This window comes from Arvicola amphibius, chromosome 4 (genome assembly GCF_903992535.2).
Source record: "Arvicola amphibius chromosome 4, mArvAmp1.2, whole genome shotgun sequence".
Lineage (NCBI taxonomy): Eukaryota > Metazoa > Chordata > Mammalia > Rodentia > Cricetidae > Arvicola > Arvicola amphibius.
Genome location: NC_052050.1, coordinates 54,098,980 through 54,115,087, shown reverse-complemented (window position 1 = coordinate 54,115,087; position 16,108 = coordinate 54,098,980). Strand labels below are relative to the sequence as shown.

Here is a 16,108-nt window from a genome sequence, read left to right as displayed (position 1 = left end):
ACAACTGGTAACAAAATCAATAATCATCTTCTAGCCCCATGGCGTTTCATAAAATAAAGATTTCTCCAATGTCAGAAAGAGAAGGAAAGGCTTACTTTCAAAGTAGTTTAAACTGAATAATTATGGAAGGAATTAAAAACCTAACAGTGCTCTGCCTCCCACCCATGCAAGCCAGTGTCAGGGAATGTCAAACCCCGAGTCCCCCAAATTCAGTGAAAAAGTCACTTCGGGGATGGCTGAAGCTCCAAGTGGAGAATTCCAAACATTGCCCATACTCTGTCGTGCTTGTGGCTATAGCGTCGGCTCTCGCAAAGTGAAGCTAAGCTAGTAACCGTGTTTGAAGAGCCAAAGAGAAGGTGTGGGGTGCCTCCAGCAAGCCTAGTGATGGTGCCACCCCCTTCTCAGAAGCCAAGAATCATCCCGCTGCCTCCAACTGGCACTTTCTGTTCAGGAGGCCCTGCCACACCCCATTTAGCAGTTCGGGGGAACAGGCCCTTCCTGGTCCAGCCTCAGCTCTTTTCCCAGGTACAACTGAGAACCACTGCTCCCTCCCCCCAGCTTCAGCCTCTCTAACATCAATGTCTCTACCCTGGTTCTCTCTTACGAATGGGTACCCAGGGAAATCCTGAGGAAGACCAGACACCCTCCAGTGACCACAGGTTACAGTAAGCAGCCCCCAAGGTTTTCCAGGATGTTTTATGTCTCTTCCCTACCCCCATTCCCACAGAGAGAGAAGATCCACCCTTTAAAACGATGGCTTAGCTTATGCAAAATGTCCTATCCCAAAGAAGCCAGCGCCCCTGTGCCTATGGTTACGAAAACACCATGGCAGTTTTTTGAGAGCAAGAGGCCCAAATATTCCCTCTCGGTGGACTAGCATCTGAATGTGAATATCTAAATCTGAGACGACTGCGGTAATTTTTATGATTCTATTTCCTCTGTCAGTGGGGAGGGGTCTTTAGTTGCTCAATCTAGAAAGTGGAAGCTGTAGACGTTGTTCTTTGAGGTGTTAGAAAATAAACCCAGTGATCAGGTAGGGACCTGAACTGCACTGGGTGAAGGAAGGGAGGTGGGAGGAATCAGGCTGAAGCCAACATTGTAGCAAGACTGAAGAAGGAAAGCACTGGCCACAGGGACTTGGGAGTCCCCAGCACCAGACAGCTCTCCTTCATCTCAAGCTGCCTTCTGCTCCAGAGCTGCCAACACAGTTTCCCCAATGCATCCATGCCTTCATCATCCGGTCTGCCACAGGCCCTCTCACCAGCACCGTAAGTGGGCTGGGGAAAAGGAATTTATTGTGGTTGTGTTGACCAGCCCACCTTCCCCAGTGTTCTGACTGCTGCAGGAGACAGTCTCCCAATCTCATGCTGGCATGTGTTTGAATACTGAAGGCTCTAAGTTTGTTGCAAGAAGCCCTGGGAGGAACTCATGCTGCACAGGTAGGGTTCACCTGGGTTTGATGTAGTGAACAGGAGAAAGGAGGGGAGGGAGGGAAGAAAGCAGGGGAGGAGTGTGATCCCAGCTCACTCATTCTGGGAAAAGTTTACAGAATCTCGTGTGTGTGTGTGTGTGTGTGTGTGTGTGTGTGTGTGTGTGTGTGCGCGCGCGCGCGCGCGCGCGCATGTGCGTGCGTGAAGCACAGTGCCAGATACACAGATAGGGATATGAGGCAAACCTCGGGACCTTCCTAGCCTTCCCTTCCTCTCAAACATTACCCGTCACAGTGGGGAAAGCGTCTTTCATCAGTCATTCATCTCGCGTGATCTTACTGTAGACAATGGGGCTTTAACACTAGAACCCATTTCCAGTTTGAAAGGCTTCAGTTTGAAGGAGTGTGAGAACACACTGGTCTGATGGAGCCATTTCTGGCAAGCTGGTGGGGCTTCTCAGCTCTGAAGCGCTTCAGTCACGTGAGAATCTGCACCCCTGAGTGGAGAAGAGGAGATGAGGGAACCCTCAGGGTTTAGAGAGACATTAGAAGAGGCGGTTGAGCTGGATTGCCGGCACTTCGGTTATATAAAGTACACCTTCTGTTACCGCGATGAATAGCTTGCAAGCGGCTAGTTTATAGAGAACAGTGGTTTATTAGCTCAATTTAGAAGGTACAAGGGTCTGAATCGTCAGTGATCCCGTGTGGGCGAAGTCCCAGATAGGCGCCGGGAATTGCTCAGGCGTGTCAGGCCTCTCCTCCTTTTCTGAGAAATGCACGGAGACCCAATCACAGATACACCATGCAAACTACCTCTTCTAATGTAGCCACCACCCCAAGGCACCACCATGCACACCACAGTCAGGTTAAGGTGCCACGCTCCCAACCTTACCAGGGACCCTGGGGACACATTCAGCCGAATCCAAACCGAAGCTCTGCCACAACAGTTTCAATGTGGGTTCAATGTATATGGGGGGGGGGGGGGGATAAGTTTGCAAGATAGAAGATCACGTGACATGCTGCAAAAGCTGAGACTCCTTAGTGAACAAAGCTCATGAAATCTCAGGTGTCTGAAGCAGCACTGACCTGCAGGTGAAAACTGAGCTCTTACAAACTAATTGACTCACCTCTCCCCCAAGCCTCAGCTTTCTAATCTGTAAGATGGGACTAATGATCAGTGCGGGCAGTTGTGTGTTGCTTCAGCCTGATGAGAAGAGTTAAAAAGACAGACAGAGAGAGAGAGAGAGAGAGAGAGAGAGAGAGGCCAGTAAGGATAGAGCATTGTCATCCCAACAATCAAACAACAGCACCAAACACCCAGAATATGCCCGACATAGATCAATACAGTCCACACCTGCTCTCCTTTAACCCTTTGGAAACCCCTGTGAGGGAGCTAATATTATTACCCTCATTTTGTAGATAAGAAAACAGAAGCACAGAGAGGTTAATAACTCACTTGAGGTCACACAGCTAGAGAAGGGTTGGACTTGAAAAATGACGCACCACTCAGTAAACTATGGTTTGGGTTTGTTTATTCTTAAATGTCGCCATTCCCTGGTTTTAAATGGGAGGGTAATTATTAGAATGACAAGTCATTAGCCCCGTGTGGTGACACTTGCCCGCAACCCCGGCACTCATTGTGTCAAGGCAGGAGGATTCCGATTTACAAAGTGAACCTAGATCACACAGTGAGTCTCACTGTTTTAGAAAACAGAGCAAGAAAAAAAAATATTATCCTATAGCACTTCTTTGAGTTTGTGTGTGAGAGCTATATGTGTATATGTGTTCACGAGGATGGATGGGCGCACTAGCATGTGAGAATGTGTGTTGGAGGCCAGAGTGTGACAATTTGTGCCTTCCTCAATAGCTCTCCACTTTAATTTTTGAGATAGGTTCTTTTGTCGAACCTCAAGTTTGCTAATTTGGCTAGGCTAGCAGGCCAGCAAGCTCCCAGGACTCCTCGTCTCCATTCCAACCTTCACCCCAATGTGCTGCCCTGCCTGCTTTTTAAATGGGTGCCCGGGATCCAAATGCAAGTTCTCACACTGGCATAGGAAGCACTTTACCCTCTGAGCCATCTCCCCAGCCCTGGGACATTTTTATTTATGTAGACATCACCTAGATTTACCATTAACGTCAACACACACACACACACACGCATACACACACGCACACGCGCGCGCACACACACACACACACACACACACACACACATATATCCTCCACTGTATTCCCCTCCACTGAGAGCCAAACTGGAGAGGGACACTGAGTACCGAGTATAGGAAGGACAGGAATGGATCACCTTGGCTTCACCATCCTTTCTAACTGTCGTTAATACTAGGTACCTGGTCTTAAACAGCCATGACGATGGAGGTGCTCCCCAAGGCGCTGGAGGTAGACGAGAAGTCTCCAGAGTCCAAGGACCTCCTGCCCAGCCAGACAGCCAGCTCCCTGTGCATCAGCTCCAGAAGCGAGTCTGTCTGGACCACCACCCCCAGGAGCAACTGGGAAATCTACCACAAGCCCATCATCATCATGTCAGTGGGCGCTGCCATTCTGCTCTTTGGTGTGGCCATCACCTGCGTGGCCTATATCTTGGAAGAGAAGCATACAGTTGTGCCAGTCCTCAAGATGATAGGGCCTGCCTTCCTGTCCTTGGGACTCATGATGCTGGTGTGTGGGCTGGTGTGGGTGCCCATCATCAAAAAGAAGCAGAAACAAAGGCAGAAGTCCAGCTTCTTCCAAAGCCTCAAGTTCTTCCTTCTGAATCGCTGAAGGCAATCTGACCAGAAGATCTGTTGACCAGTCTGCTAACCTTCTCTGTGGGGTACCACCAAGCTGATTCAGACAAACCCTCCTCTTGGCCCTGAGAGCAGGACAGAGCTCAGGGCTTCACCCTCACACAATCTCGCAGTGTTGCTGGCTGCGTTTCACCTGGTTTCTCCATCGCTGCTGATGCTCCCTTGGATAGTCTCAATATTCGCATCCCTGGCACCTGCATTTAGCCATCCTTCATCCCACTTTCTCTGCCAAGGGCAGTGCATGCTGGGAAATTCTTTGGGGGCTGACCATGCTCCCAAGAAGAACTTCTTGTTATAATTGCGTGTCTGAGCTGGATTCCACATCTGCATCCTTCTGGAACTAAAACTGATCAAGGATGGAAGGATGACCTCAGACCCACTGGGTCTGACAGTCTTGACGCCCTCCTTGGGTGAGACATTGACTAGCATTACAAGAGACAGGATAATTCTCATGTACCACACATTCCAAAATCTGAACAGTGATGGGGGCTGTAGGCAAGGGACGCTGTCCAGGGCAGATCATTCCTCTGAAAATAGCTCTAAAAGTCAGCTAGCCAAGGAAGTTCATTCCCAAATCTATAGTATTGACACCAGAGGAAATAGCACAGGCTAAGCAGTGTCTCTTTCCCCTTGACCCTCCAATGCCCTTCTCACAGACTGCCTTCATCTTGGCAGTTAGCCAAGAACAAATGCTCCTTGTTCTAACTCCTTTCCCCTACCCCATCTCTGTCTCTATGCATTGCCAGAACAGAAGGAAGGAAGGGTCACAGATGGGACCTTCCCCTTCCTCTCAGGCATGACCCAACCTGAGATGGGACGCCATGTCTGAGTGTTCCATGGAATTCCAGAGATAGATTCACCAAAGAGGACCCCAACCTCTATCACCCCTGCTCCTCCCCACAAGCAAGAGAGTATTTATTGAGTTTCTTTCTCTGGGCCTAGGTTGGGAACAGCCAGACCCAGTCCCTGATCTCCTCTTCTTTCTAAAAGTGAGAGAGAGGCAGACATAGGCAAGCCAGGTGGCACTACCCATGCTGAGCTCTTAGGGAGCACATGGAACTCTTATAGGAGCTCTTATAGGAACACATGGGTCCAACATAAATTTAAAGGAAGGCAGAGAGGTTTCTGGAGACTGTGCTGGTCCCTCCGAAAGACAAAGGGAAAATAAGTGTTGGAAAAGGGTAAGGTGCATAAGGAAGGAGCAACTTTTACCTTGCATGTGAAAAGGCTGGGCAAAGAGGCCTCATGGAGTTAGGAGTCTGCGTAGCTCCTGGATGCTGTTTCATCCCCTCTTGTCTACGTCCCTCCTGCTTTCCCAAGTGCCTTACATCCAGCTTCTCCTTGGTACACTGCAAGCTACTGGGGTCTATAGAGACTGGGAGAGGTATCTCCAGGGGAACCCACCAAGTAGGTCTAGGCCAAGAGGTAAGTACCCTCAAAACTTCTTATAGACACCAAGAAGACATTAGGTGAAAAACCAGGTGCCCATAACAGATCCCCCAAGCTGTGCCAGAACAGACCAGAGACTAGGGGAAAGCACCTGATAACAGGGTGAGTGACAAGAGCTGCATTGGTTCCAGTTGACTCCCTTCATCCCTAAACCTTCGGGCACTCAGGATCATCATGGCAACCTTCCTCCAATGCCTGACTTTCACAGAACTTTCATAGGCAGAGTCAGAATCCATCTTTGTTCCTGTTGCATTCTGGGAAATCCATGGAGGCAGTATTTTTCTAATGCTCTCTCTCTCTCTCTCTCTCTCTCTCTCACACACACACACACACACACACACACACACACACACATATTCTTAACTAAAGAGTCAGAATTTGGGGAGCCTCTGGCCTTTCAAAACTCATTTCAGATAGCCATTTCCTTCATCAAGACTCATACCAGTGGGCCCAGGACGTCCAGTACACCCATGCCCAGCAAGCAGGCAGGTCAGGACCAAATCTGGGGTTATTTCAATGCTGTCACTAATTTGAGTGTTAGAACCTCGGAAACAGGACTGACATGGAAGGTCAGCCCTGTGGCGAGGCCTCTCATTCCCTGGTGCTTTCATGAAAGGGAGCACGCAGATGAGCACCCAGCCAGCTCACTTGGAGTCCATACCCCACGCACCTCATTCTCCCCAGAGCTCATTGTAAAGAGCTCTGGGAGGAGGGTCTTTGAAACATCACTATCATGTATGCCTCAATGGAAGGGAGTTCGGGGCTAATCCTGGTGCCAGGAAATCTTCAAGTTGTAGATCTGCAGCCACGTCAGTACCTGCCCATACCCTCCACCCCTCAAGCTAAGTCTTCAGTAGACAGACAGAAACAAAGAAGAGCCTTTAAGAAAAAAAAAAATCCCAAATATTGGTTACCCCCTACTGGGCTCCCCACACAAATGAGGGCTAGGAAATGGGCTGAATCACCCACAAAAGCAGCACATCTTGGAACTTTTTGCCAAAGACCATTGCCTTGTGAAAGCCTGAGGTGGGGACAATCTGTGAGTGAAGCCAGGCTGGATGCCACATTTCTGAACCAAAGCATCCTGGGCAATGACTTCAGTCATCTCACTGGCCTGAAGGCAGGGCCAGCATCCGCAGCACCATCTCATCAGATGTATTACCTGCTCCTCCTGTAGCTCCTCTGTTTTGGAGAATTTAATCTAATCTGAAGCCTAAAGGAATTAATGTCATGTCGAATTGTATTCTATTTAACAGTGTCTGCCGTGTTTATCCTGTTTCGCCAGGCATTTGAAGACAGTACCCACAAACCCCTCCACCTCTAAAATGCTCCCCCATTGCCATATTTCCTCTCCCAAGAAGGATGCCAGGGAGAAAAGAGACAGAGTGGCTCTCATGCATTCAGGTGCCTCTCTGCAACTAGTGGCCCTCCTCTGAGGTGATGGTGGTGCAGAGGATCCCACAAGCCCAGTATTGAGACCCAAAACTTGACCTGAAAAAATTACATTCTAGAGTGAATTTGTGGTCTAGACAAGGTAGGCGGATACCAGGTCTTGGAGAGATGCTCCAAACACAAAGCAAAATAGAAAAGGATCCACTGGGGGCTTATTTTCATCTCCCACCCCAGAGGCCTGTCTGTGCTTAGCTTGGGTGGGGACAGCTGTTCACGCCTGAGACTTTCTCCCGAGACTCACAGGCAGCCTTAGAGAATCTGCTGGCCCAAGCAGGAACTGTCACTCTGTAACTAACTAGGTCTCTGTAACTAACCTTAGGTCTCCAGCAAGGAACCTCAGGTCTGAGGGACTATGCTCAGTTCTCCTGCAACCTGCAGGTACATATAAGAGGGAGGACCCCCAGGCCTTCTCACAGTCCAGGTCTTCCACTCTAAGGGAAAGACGGGTTCACTAAAGGGTACCCCAGAATGAGACCATCTTCCACTGTCCTGCGGATTCCTCTGTAAAAGCCACTAAAACGAATGCAAAAAAAGAAGGGAGAGTCATTATCAATGGTCCTTATCGATCATGTACTAAGTTGGGATTGTCTTCAATAAATGACAAAATGCCAATGGGAACTGTGCTCCTTTCCTGGGAGGCGTGGGAAGTGTTTCTAGCCACAGCCACATCACTCACTCCTCGGGCTCTGGCCCTCCTTTCCTCTGCCTCTTTCTTCATTCACCATTTCTAACTGACATTCCAATTGCCCAATTAGCCAAGCCCACAGCAAACATCAGAACCTGGATGACATAATGAAGACAGAAGCTCTGACTTTCAGAAATCAATCCGACTAATCCCCAGAGACGAGAGGCAAGGGAATCTTCAGGTGTGATGCAGTATGATCACGGTGGGGGGATCTTCAGGTGTGATGCAGTATGATCACGGTGGGGGGATCTTCGGGTGTGATACAGTATGATCACGGTGGGGGGATCTTCAGGTGCAATGCAGTATGATCACGGTGGGGGGAATCTTTGACTGTGATGCAGTATGATCACAATGGGGGGGATCTTCAGGTGTGATACAGTATGATCACGGTGGGGGAATTACAGATGATGGTACTCATCGGAATGCCTGCCTCTCCAGGCCTCTGGAATATATATATGACAAGTTTTCACATCAGATTCAGGCAGAGGAGGCCCAGGCAAGAGAAAAGACTGCCCACTGGCTAGTAGGAGAAGAGAACCTCCACTTTGACCTCTGGGCCTGCTCTATTTTGCAGTCTTGCTCTGAAACCCATCCATCCCAGCATTCGAATTGTGGCAGGTGCATGTTTGTAGAATATACTTGGGTCTACAGGATAAAGCGCTTCCCACACTTCTGCTTGTCTACACTGTCGGGAGCTCCCACCTTCAGTACATAGCACTGTAGTTCAGCCTTTTTCTAGAACTTTCCCTTCCTCAACCCCCACCTTTTTCTTGCTCTAAACAGTTCTCTAGGGATAGAGAGATGGCTCAGTAGTTAAGAGCACTGGCTGCTCTTCAAAAGTCCAATCCCCAGCACCCACCTGGTGACTCACAACCATCTATAACTCTGGTCCTAGGGGATCCAATGCCCTCTTCCAGCCTCTGTGGGCACTGTGAGCAGACATACATGTAGGTATAACACCCATACAAATAAATTAAAAATAAATAATTCTTTAAAAAATTAAGTAGTTCTCTGAATGATTTTCATGGCAATGGTTTTATTGTGGCTCTGTGAAAAGGTGTTTCCCCACATCCAATTTCTAATGGACTGTTAGCTTGCTACTCTTAGTGTTTAAATGTATTATCTTACAGCCCTGGAGGTCAGAAGTTCAAAACCCATCTCAGAGGGCTACAGCAAAGCATTGTCAGGACCACCATTCCTTCTGGAGTATCCAGGAAGGAATCCACCCTCTGCTCTATGTAGTTTGTATCGGCTGTCTGCATTCCTGTGGGTAGAGTCATTCTATCTCCAGAGAGAGGAAGGATCTGGCTTCTTATGTCATCACATCTGTCCTGACCTTCTTGTCTCCTCTCTTCCTTATAAAGTCCTTTGTTCTTGGCCTTATATGGGTCTCTTCTATTGAGACTTTATGTTAGAGCCACAGGGATAGCGTATTTCAAGTTCAAGTCTTGGTCTTAGTTGGCTAATACTTCTGTGACAAAATCCCACAGAGCCGATGGCTTAGACAACAAACGTCTGTTCTCATGGGTGTGGAAGCTGGAAGGTGGAAGTCAGAGCAACAGAACTGGATTCATTTGAGACCAGTGTCCTTGGCTGGCAGGTGCCATCTTCTCTGTGTCCCCATGGGGTCCTTTGCCCATGCAGGTCTGTGTCCTAATCTCTTCTTATAGGTCCGCCAGCCATGTTTGACTAGGGCTACCCACATGACCTCCTTATACATGGCTGCTTCTATAAAGGCTTTGTCTCATATAGAGCCCCATCCTGAGGGCCTGGGGACAGGGATGTCAACATGTCCATTAGGTAGGGTGCAGTTCAACCTCTAAAGCTCTCAGTCACATCGGCAAAGTCCCCTTCTCCGTGTAGAACAATCTACCCCCAAGCTCCAAAGATTTCAATTAGACATCTTTGGGAGGGTTTGCCATTCACCTGGGGACTGGAGGGATGTCTCAGTGGCTAATAGTGCTTACTGCTCTTCCTGAGGATCTAAGCTCAGCTCCCAGCACCCACATGGAGTAGGAAACAATCCCAACTGCCTGCAACTTCAGATCCAAGAACTCTTAAAATTTCTTCTGGCCTCCGTGGGCACCCATACGTAAGTGGCATAGATTCATGCAGGCACATGAATACACAAGTAGAAATAAAAAATACACCTTAAATAAAATAAGAAAGGAAACCAGTTTCACTGGGGCATTTTCACACATGCACGCCACTGTGTTTTATTCACACAGATTCTCCTTCTCTGTCATATCCTTCCACAGCTCCTTCTCCTGTTGTGAGGTCTGCGCTCTCCATTTGGCTTTTGACTCCCCATCTCCTGCCACCAATTTCCTGGCATTAAGCCAGACTCCATCCTCACCGTAGTAGTTTGAATAGGAAAAGATGAGCACCCCCTACTTCCACCCCCATAATGCTTGGTCTTTAAGGAGTGGTGCAACTTGAGAGGAATTAGTGGGTGTGGCCTCATCAGATGAAGTGTGTCATTGGGGGTGGGCTTTGGGGTTTCAAATGCTCAAGCCAGGCCTAGTGTCTCTCTCTTCCTGCTGCCTGACAATCTGGCTACCAATCTCAGCTACCACTCCAGCACCATGTCTGTCTGCAGGCCGCCTTGCTTTCTGACTAGACAAGAATGAACTAACCCTCTGAAGCTGTAAGCAAACCCCAATTAAACGCTTTCCTTTGTAAGAGTTGTCATGGTGGGGCTGGAGGGATGGCTCAGAGGTTAAGAGCATTGGCTGCTCTTCCAGAGGTCCTGAGTTCAATTCCCAGCAACCACATGGTGGCCCACAACCATCCATAGTAAGGTCTGGGGCCCTCTTCTGGCACGCAGGCATATAAGCAGACAGAACACTGTATACATAACAAATAAATATTTTTTTAAAAGTTGCCATGGTCATGATGTACCTTTACAGCAACAGAGCACTGACTGAGACAGCCTCCAGACTATTTTCAGGTCCTCCCTTGGTGCTCAGTGCCCCTGGCTCCATTCTGTCCCAGTCCGTCTGCCAGCAATAGTCTCCACTTCTCACGTGGCTCATCTGGCTCCTCCCCTCTCACCCTGCTCCTTTCTTCCCGCTGTACTCTCTCCCTTCCACCTGCCTGTGCTCATCACTATTACTTAGCCACATACTTGGTGAGAAACACTTATTTTCCATGGGAAAGTGGGAGGCTTTGGTGAGAAACAGTCCTGGATTCAAAACCCGACTCTATCAGCTACACCACATGGTTTTCTGCCTCAGATCTCTAGTTATGGATGAGAATAGCAGTTATCCCATTAGGCATCCCAGGATTAAAAAAAAAAAAGACAAGAGAGAGGATGCTGGAAGAATATATTCACATAGTGCTGTCAGTTCCCTGGTTGGAAGGTCTCTGCTCCCCTCCCCAAGGAGTGCTGAAATCTAAATTCCAAGGTGAGAGCATCAGGAGGTGGGAACAGTGATCAGTTTATGAGGACGAACCTCTCCTGAAGAGGATTAGTTCCCTTGTTCAGAGACCCCAGAACAGGCCCTCTGTCTTCGCCATAGGAGACAAGATAACAATCAGTCACTGCCACCTGAGGCCTTTCCACACCACCCGCTATGCTACCCTCCACTCCTGTATTTCAGCCTTTGACTCATGAGATGTGACTTTCTGTTGGCTGCAAGTCACTCAGTGTGTGGTCCTTTCTTATTGTGGCTGAATAGTCTAGGCAGAGGGCATTCAGTAAAATGCAGGCACCATGTTACCTTTGTCCCAGGAAACTCCATGCTACAACCATAACACAAAGGTTCCCAAATCCTCGGGAACAAATCCTAGCTTGAATATGTGAAGCCATAGATAGATTCATCCAGGTGGGACTCTAAGCAGAGAAATGGAACAGCTTGGTACCCGAGTGCAGCCTCTTACCTATGTCTTTTTGCCATTATTAGAGATCCTCTTAGTCCTCTGGTGGATTTGTATATGCACATTTGCACTCAGAATTTGGCTCAGAATCCATATGAGAACCCCAAGCATATCATTCTGGAAAGACTCCACCAGCCCTCCTTCACAGGAAAAAGAGAAGAAAGAGCCCCATTCAATGTGCCTGAGGGAGAGGGTGTGGCTTTCTGGGACTGAACTCAGAAACCAGAATAAGGACCAGCACCAAGTGAGAGCCACAGACAATGTCAGAGCAAGCTTTTAGGTTCAGCACAATGAAGGGATAAAAGGGGCAGAGGAGGCAGTCCCTCAGGAAGTGTGTGTGTGTGTGTGTGTGTGTGTGTGTGTGTGTGTGTGTGTGTGTGTAAAGGAAAAAGCTGAGGAGGGATGTGATGTGGGAGGTGATGTGTGCTGTAAATATGTTTTATTGTCATTGGTTAATAAAGAAGCTGATTTCAGCCAATGGCTTAACAGAGTAAAGCCAGGCTGAAAGATATAGAGAGAGAGTAGGCGGAGTCAGTGAGAAACCATGCAGCCACCAGAGAAGAAAGATGCGAGCTGCCAGCCAGAACCTTGCCAGTAGGCCACGAACCTCATGATAAAATATAAAATAATAGGAATGGGTTAATTTAAGATATAAGAGCTTGCTAGGAATACGCTAGAGTCATTGACCAAGCAGTGTTGTAATTAATAAAGTTTCTGTGTAACTATTTCGGGTCAGGGCAGCCAGGAATAAGCAAGCAGCCTCTGTCTACAGGGATGGGGTGGGTGTAGCCCCACAGGGCTAGACAAGCTGCTGGAGAATGAGGTGTGCCTGCTCACTCTGGAGGAGAAAGTAGATGGGCGGGGAATGACGCTCATATGGGAAGGGCATGGGATACTCTTTCAGTTGTTCATGCAACAAATAGCCACTGAGAACTTCCTGAATGCTGCTCTGGGCACTGGACGGAAGGGCATGCACAGCAGACTGAAGTTCCTTGATTCTAGAACACTCTTCATGGGAGGAACAAACAGGCCGTAAACACGAACAACTTCCATTAAGATGGTGTGCCAGGAGCTAACTAAGAAGTCAAAACACAGCTGAGGGGTTAAACAGTGGGCTGTACCACCTGATAGTGAGGTCACGGAAGTCACCTCTGGGGAAGGGACATTTACTGTGAGAGCTGAAATGAAGAAGGGGGGGGCAACCAAGTGAAGATCTGGGACAGAACGTGTCAACAGAAGGGAAGAAAAGGCAAGGGCAGAGAGGCCCGTGTGAGCTGCAGAGCCAAGGCATTGGTCAGAGTTGGAATATTGAGTGTCCCCCCCCAAGCCACATACAGTGGAGTCTTTGTCCCCAACATGTCACCATTGAGGAATGGCAGAACCCTTCATAGGAAAGGCTTAGAGGAACAGAGTTAAGACACTAAGGTTGTGTCTTTGAAGAAGGTATCGGGACCTCAGCCTCTTCCTATTCCTCTCCCTGCTTTCCAGGCACCATGACAAACATCTTACCCCCCACACATTCCCGCCCTGCTATGCTTCTTCCCCGCAGGCTCAAAGGCAATGAAGTCAAACAGCCGTGGACTGAAATGCTCAAAGGTATGAGCCAAAATTATCCCTTTCTCTCTGTCAGCCGATTGTGTCCGGTGCTGGGACAGTGAGGGGAAGCCGGCTAACACACCAGCTCTCTTCTTCCTTCCCACTACTCCGTCTCTGCCATACGCAGACGTGTGCCGACTGGTGCTTGCCATTTAGGTTGCTCCTATTACTTTCTTTGCTACATGTGACTGAGTTCCTTAAATTTTCGTTTTATGATGGAGGTGGCTATGGTTAAGAGCACCTCCTGTTGCTCTTTCAGAGGACCTGAATTCTGTCCCCAGCACCCATGTCCAGAGTCTCACAACCTCCCATAACTCCCCCTCCATGAGATCCAACTCCCTCGTCTACCTGCACACTTGAGGTTTGTACCCATGCACACACATGCACACACATGCACACAGAAATAAAAAAAAATAAATCAACTATCTTTTGACTTTTTCTTATAATATACAATAGCCTTTAAATAATTTTTATCAATTAAAATGTCATAAAAGTCTAGCTATAAGTTTGAGACCAGCCTGGTCTACAAGAGCTAGCTCCAGGACAGGCTTCTAAAGCTGCAGAGAAACCCTGTCTCAAAAAAAAAAAAAAAAGTCTAACTATATAAAATAAATATATTTGTAAATGCAAAAAAAACCACAACTTTTATTTTAAAAGGGAAATAAGAGATTTTTTTTTCTGATACCATGTTGAGTGATCATGGCCTGGGAGCACAGATTTAGGTTACCCCATATTCCATGTTGCAACATGGAAACAGTTTAAAATATTTTATGGTTTTCATGGAAAAAAAAAGTCATAATCAAGGCAAGCTTAAAATATGTGATGGGTACATCAGCGAGGTGGTCACAGCAAGATGGTGGAAGCTTTGCTATTGGCCTCAGATGTCACCTGAGAGCCTTCTTAGTTTGGGGGAGGGTGAAGGCTAGTGACCTGCTGAGTTAACAGACTGCAAAAGGTCTACCTAGGGATCACAGGACCTTAGTTCTGACACAAGGTGGGCAAGGGATGACTATTAGGGCCTAACACTAGCCTGAGATAAGGTAAGTCACGTCTGGACCTGCAGCATCCCAACCTTTCCACGTTGGCGCATTTCTAACTGGTTAATCAGTCTCTGCTGACACGCGTCTTTTCAGGAATTCTCATTCACACGTTCTGGACAGCTGCTGTGCAAGACCGTGCTAGTAGTTAACAATGGGTTTTTGCGAACCTAAAAATTTGTTAAGATCTGATAAATGGCTCAGGTGACAAAAAAGTGGTCTGAATGTCACTGTGTTGATGTCACTCCCGATATTCTCTTCTGACCCGGTTTACTGTAGCAAGCCTCCTGATTACCATTCTCTTGTTCTGCTTGAAGACTTTCTCTCTCTCTCTCTCTCTGTGTGTGTGTGTGTGTGTGTGTGTGTGTGTGTGTGTGATTCCTGAGTGTCTCCAGAGCTCCAGGGATGTTTACCCTGGGCCAGTGATTGCTGCCGTACATAAACAGTAATTTACTGGATTGATTAGTGTGGTATCTGCTCTCCCTGGTCTCATTCTCCTCCCTTGCCCCACTTTAAACTTCCAAGGGTTTCACCTCTTCCTTCCTTACAGACAGTCCACAACTTAAAGCGGCCCAACTTTACAAAGGTGATAAACCAGCCTGAAACCAATAAGAACAGGAGCCGGAACTCTGAGTTCTGATCTTTGCCTGCCTAGCCAATGCAGTTTAGTTCTCGCTGCACAGCAGCAGCTCTGGATCAGTTCCCCAACTCTGCGCTGAAACTGACATATGATGCACCGAGCAGCTAGCATTTTGTATTCAGTAGTCGACAGAATCCAGGTAACACTGTGAGGCTAAAGGTGATGTTGAGTTATGCTGTTTGGCACAATAAAGGTGTGTTCGGCTTACAGTGGGTTTTTGGGAGTGTGACTCCGCTGTAATAGAGAAGCACGCATGCCTGACTTTAGCTCAGCAGCCCAAGCTTGTTGAGCCCTGGAGGAACCAGCTGCAGGAAGGCCTGAAGTTTGGGTGCTGGAAGTTGTGGGCAGCTCCCAAGCAGAGTTCCTGGCTGGGCCTAGGTGGGAGAAGGAAGAGGCTGCATACAGCCAACTCCTGTGCTGACTTAACCCTTGAACCCTGTTTACAGGCTCTACAGCTGACTAACTCAAAATGGTGACAGAAGGGTGGGTTCTAGCCCCAAACTCAACAGATAGCCTGGTAGGAGACCTAGGGTCTGTGTGTCTCTTGTGGTGTGCTCAGCGATGAACTCAGAACAGAAGCCATCAAAGGGTCCATAAAACTAAATGCACATGTGGGATCCCCAAGTCTCTATGAAAGAGGGTGCTATGGGGAAGTAGCCTGATTTGGGGGGAAGAGTGAAGGCTGTGCCCTCCAGAATGGAGGTGGGTGGGTGGGGTGGGTAACAAGAGCGGGAAGACACAGAGTAGAACAGATTAGAGTTACAGGATTGGTGAGGGAGGTCAGCCTCTGGCTCTCCAGTCAGGTGGGAGTATCTCCGTGAAAGCAGCAGAAAGCCACATTGCTACCATAAATGTAGCAGGAACTGCTGTGAAGGGCACCCGCAGAATTATGTAGCTTTCCACAGTAGAACAGTTATCTTAACAAAGGAAAAGGAAGGCAACGAATCTTGGTGAGGATTTTAAGAGATCCCTTTCCTCCTCCACTGCTCGTAAGAATGGGAAAGGGTACAGCCACTGTGGGAAACACAATGAGAGTCCCCAAAAATCAAGAACAGGACATCACAAGATCCTGCCATTCCATTTTAGGATGTATATCCAGACAGATGGGGGAGGAGCACAGAAACATACTTCTCCACCCAT

The 16,108-nt window shown here is 48.1% G+C and overlaps 1 protein-coding gene across 1 annotated transcript; it reads left to right on the top strand.

Annotated features, from left to right (window-relative positions):
- The first annotated feature begins 3,790 nt into the window (after positions 1 to 3,790).
- Positions 3,791 to 4,204, top strand: Pirt (phosphoinositide interacting regulator of transient receptor potential channels). The gene has a single exon (XM_038324797.1). It carries the CDS (start codon positions 3,791 to 3,793, stop codon positions 4,202 to 4,204), a length of 414 nt encoding a protein of 137 aa, XP_038180725.1.
- Positions 4,205 to 16,108: the final 11,904 nt, after the last annotated feature.

Excerpts from the sequence above, each read along its gene's own strand:
- Pirt (XM_038324797.1), top strand. The coding sequence starts at position 3,791 with ATGACGATGGAGGTGCTCCCCAAGGCGCTGGAGGTAGACGAGAAGTCT.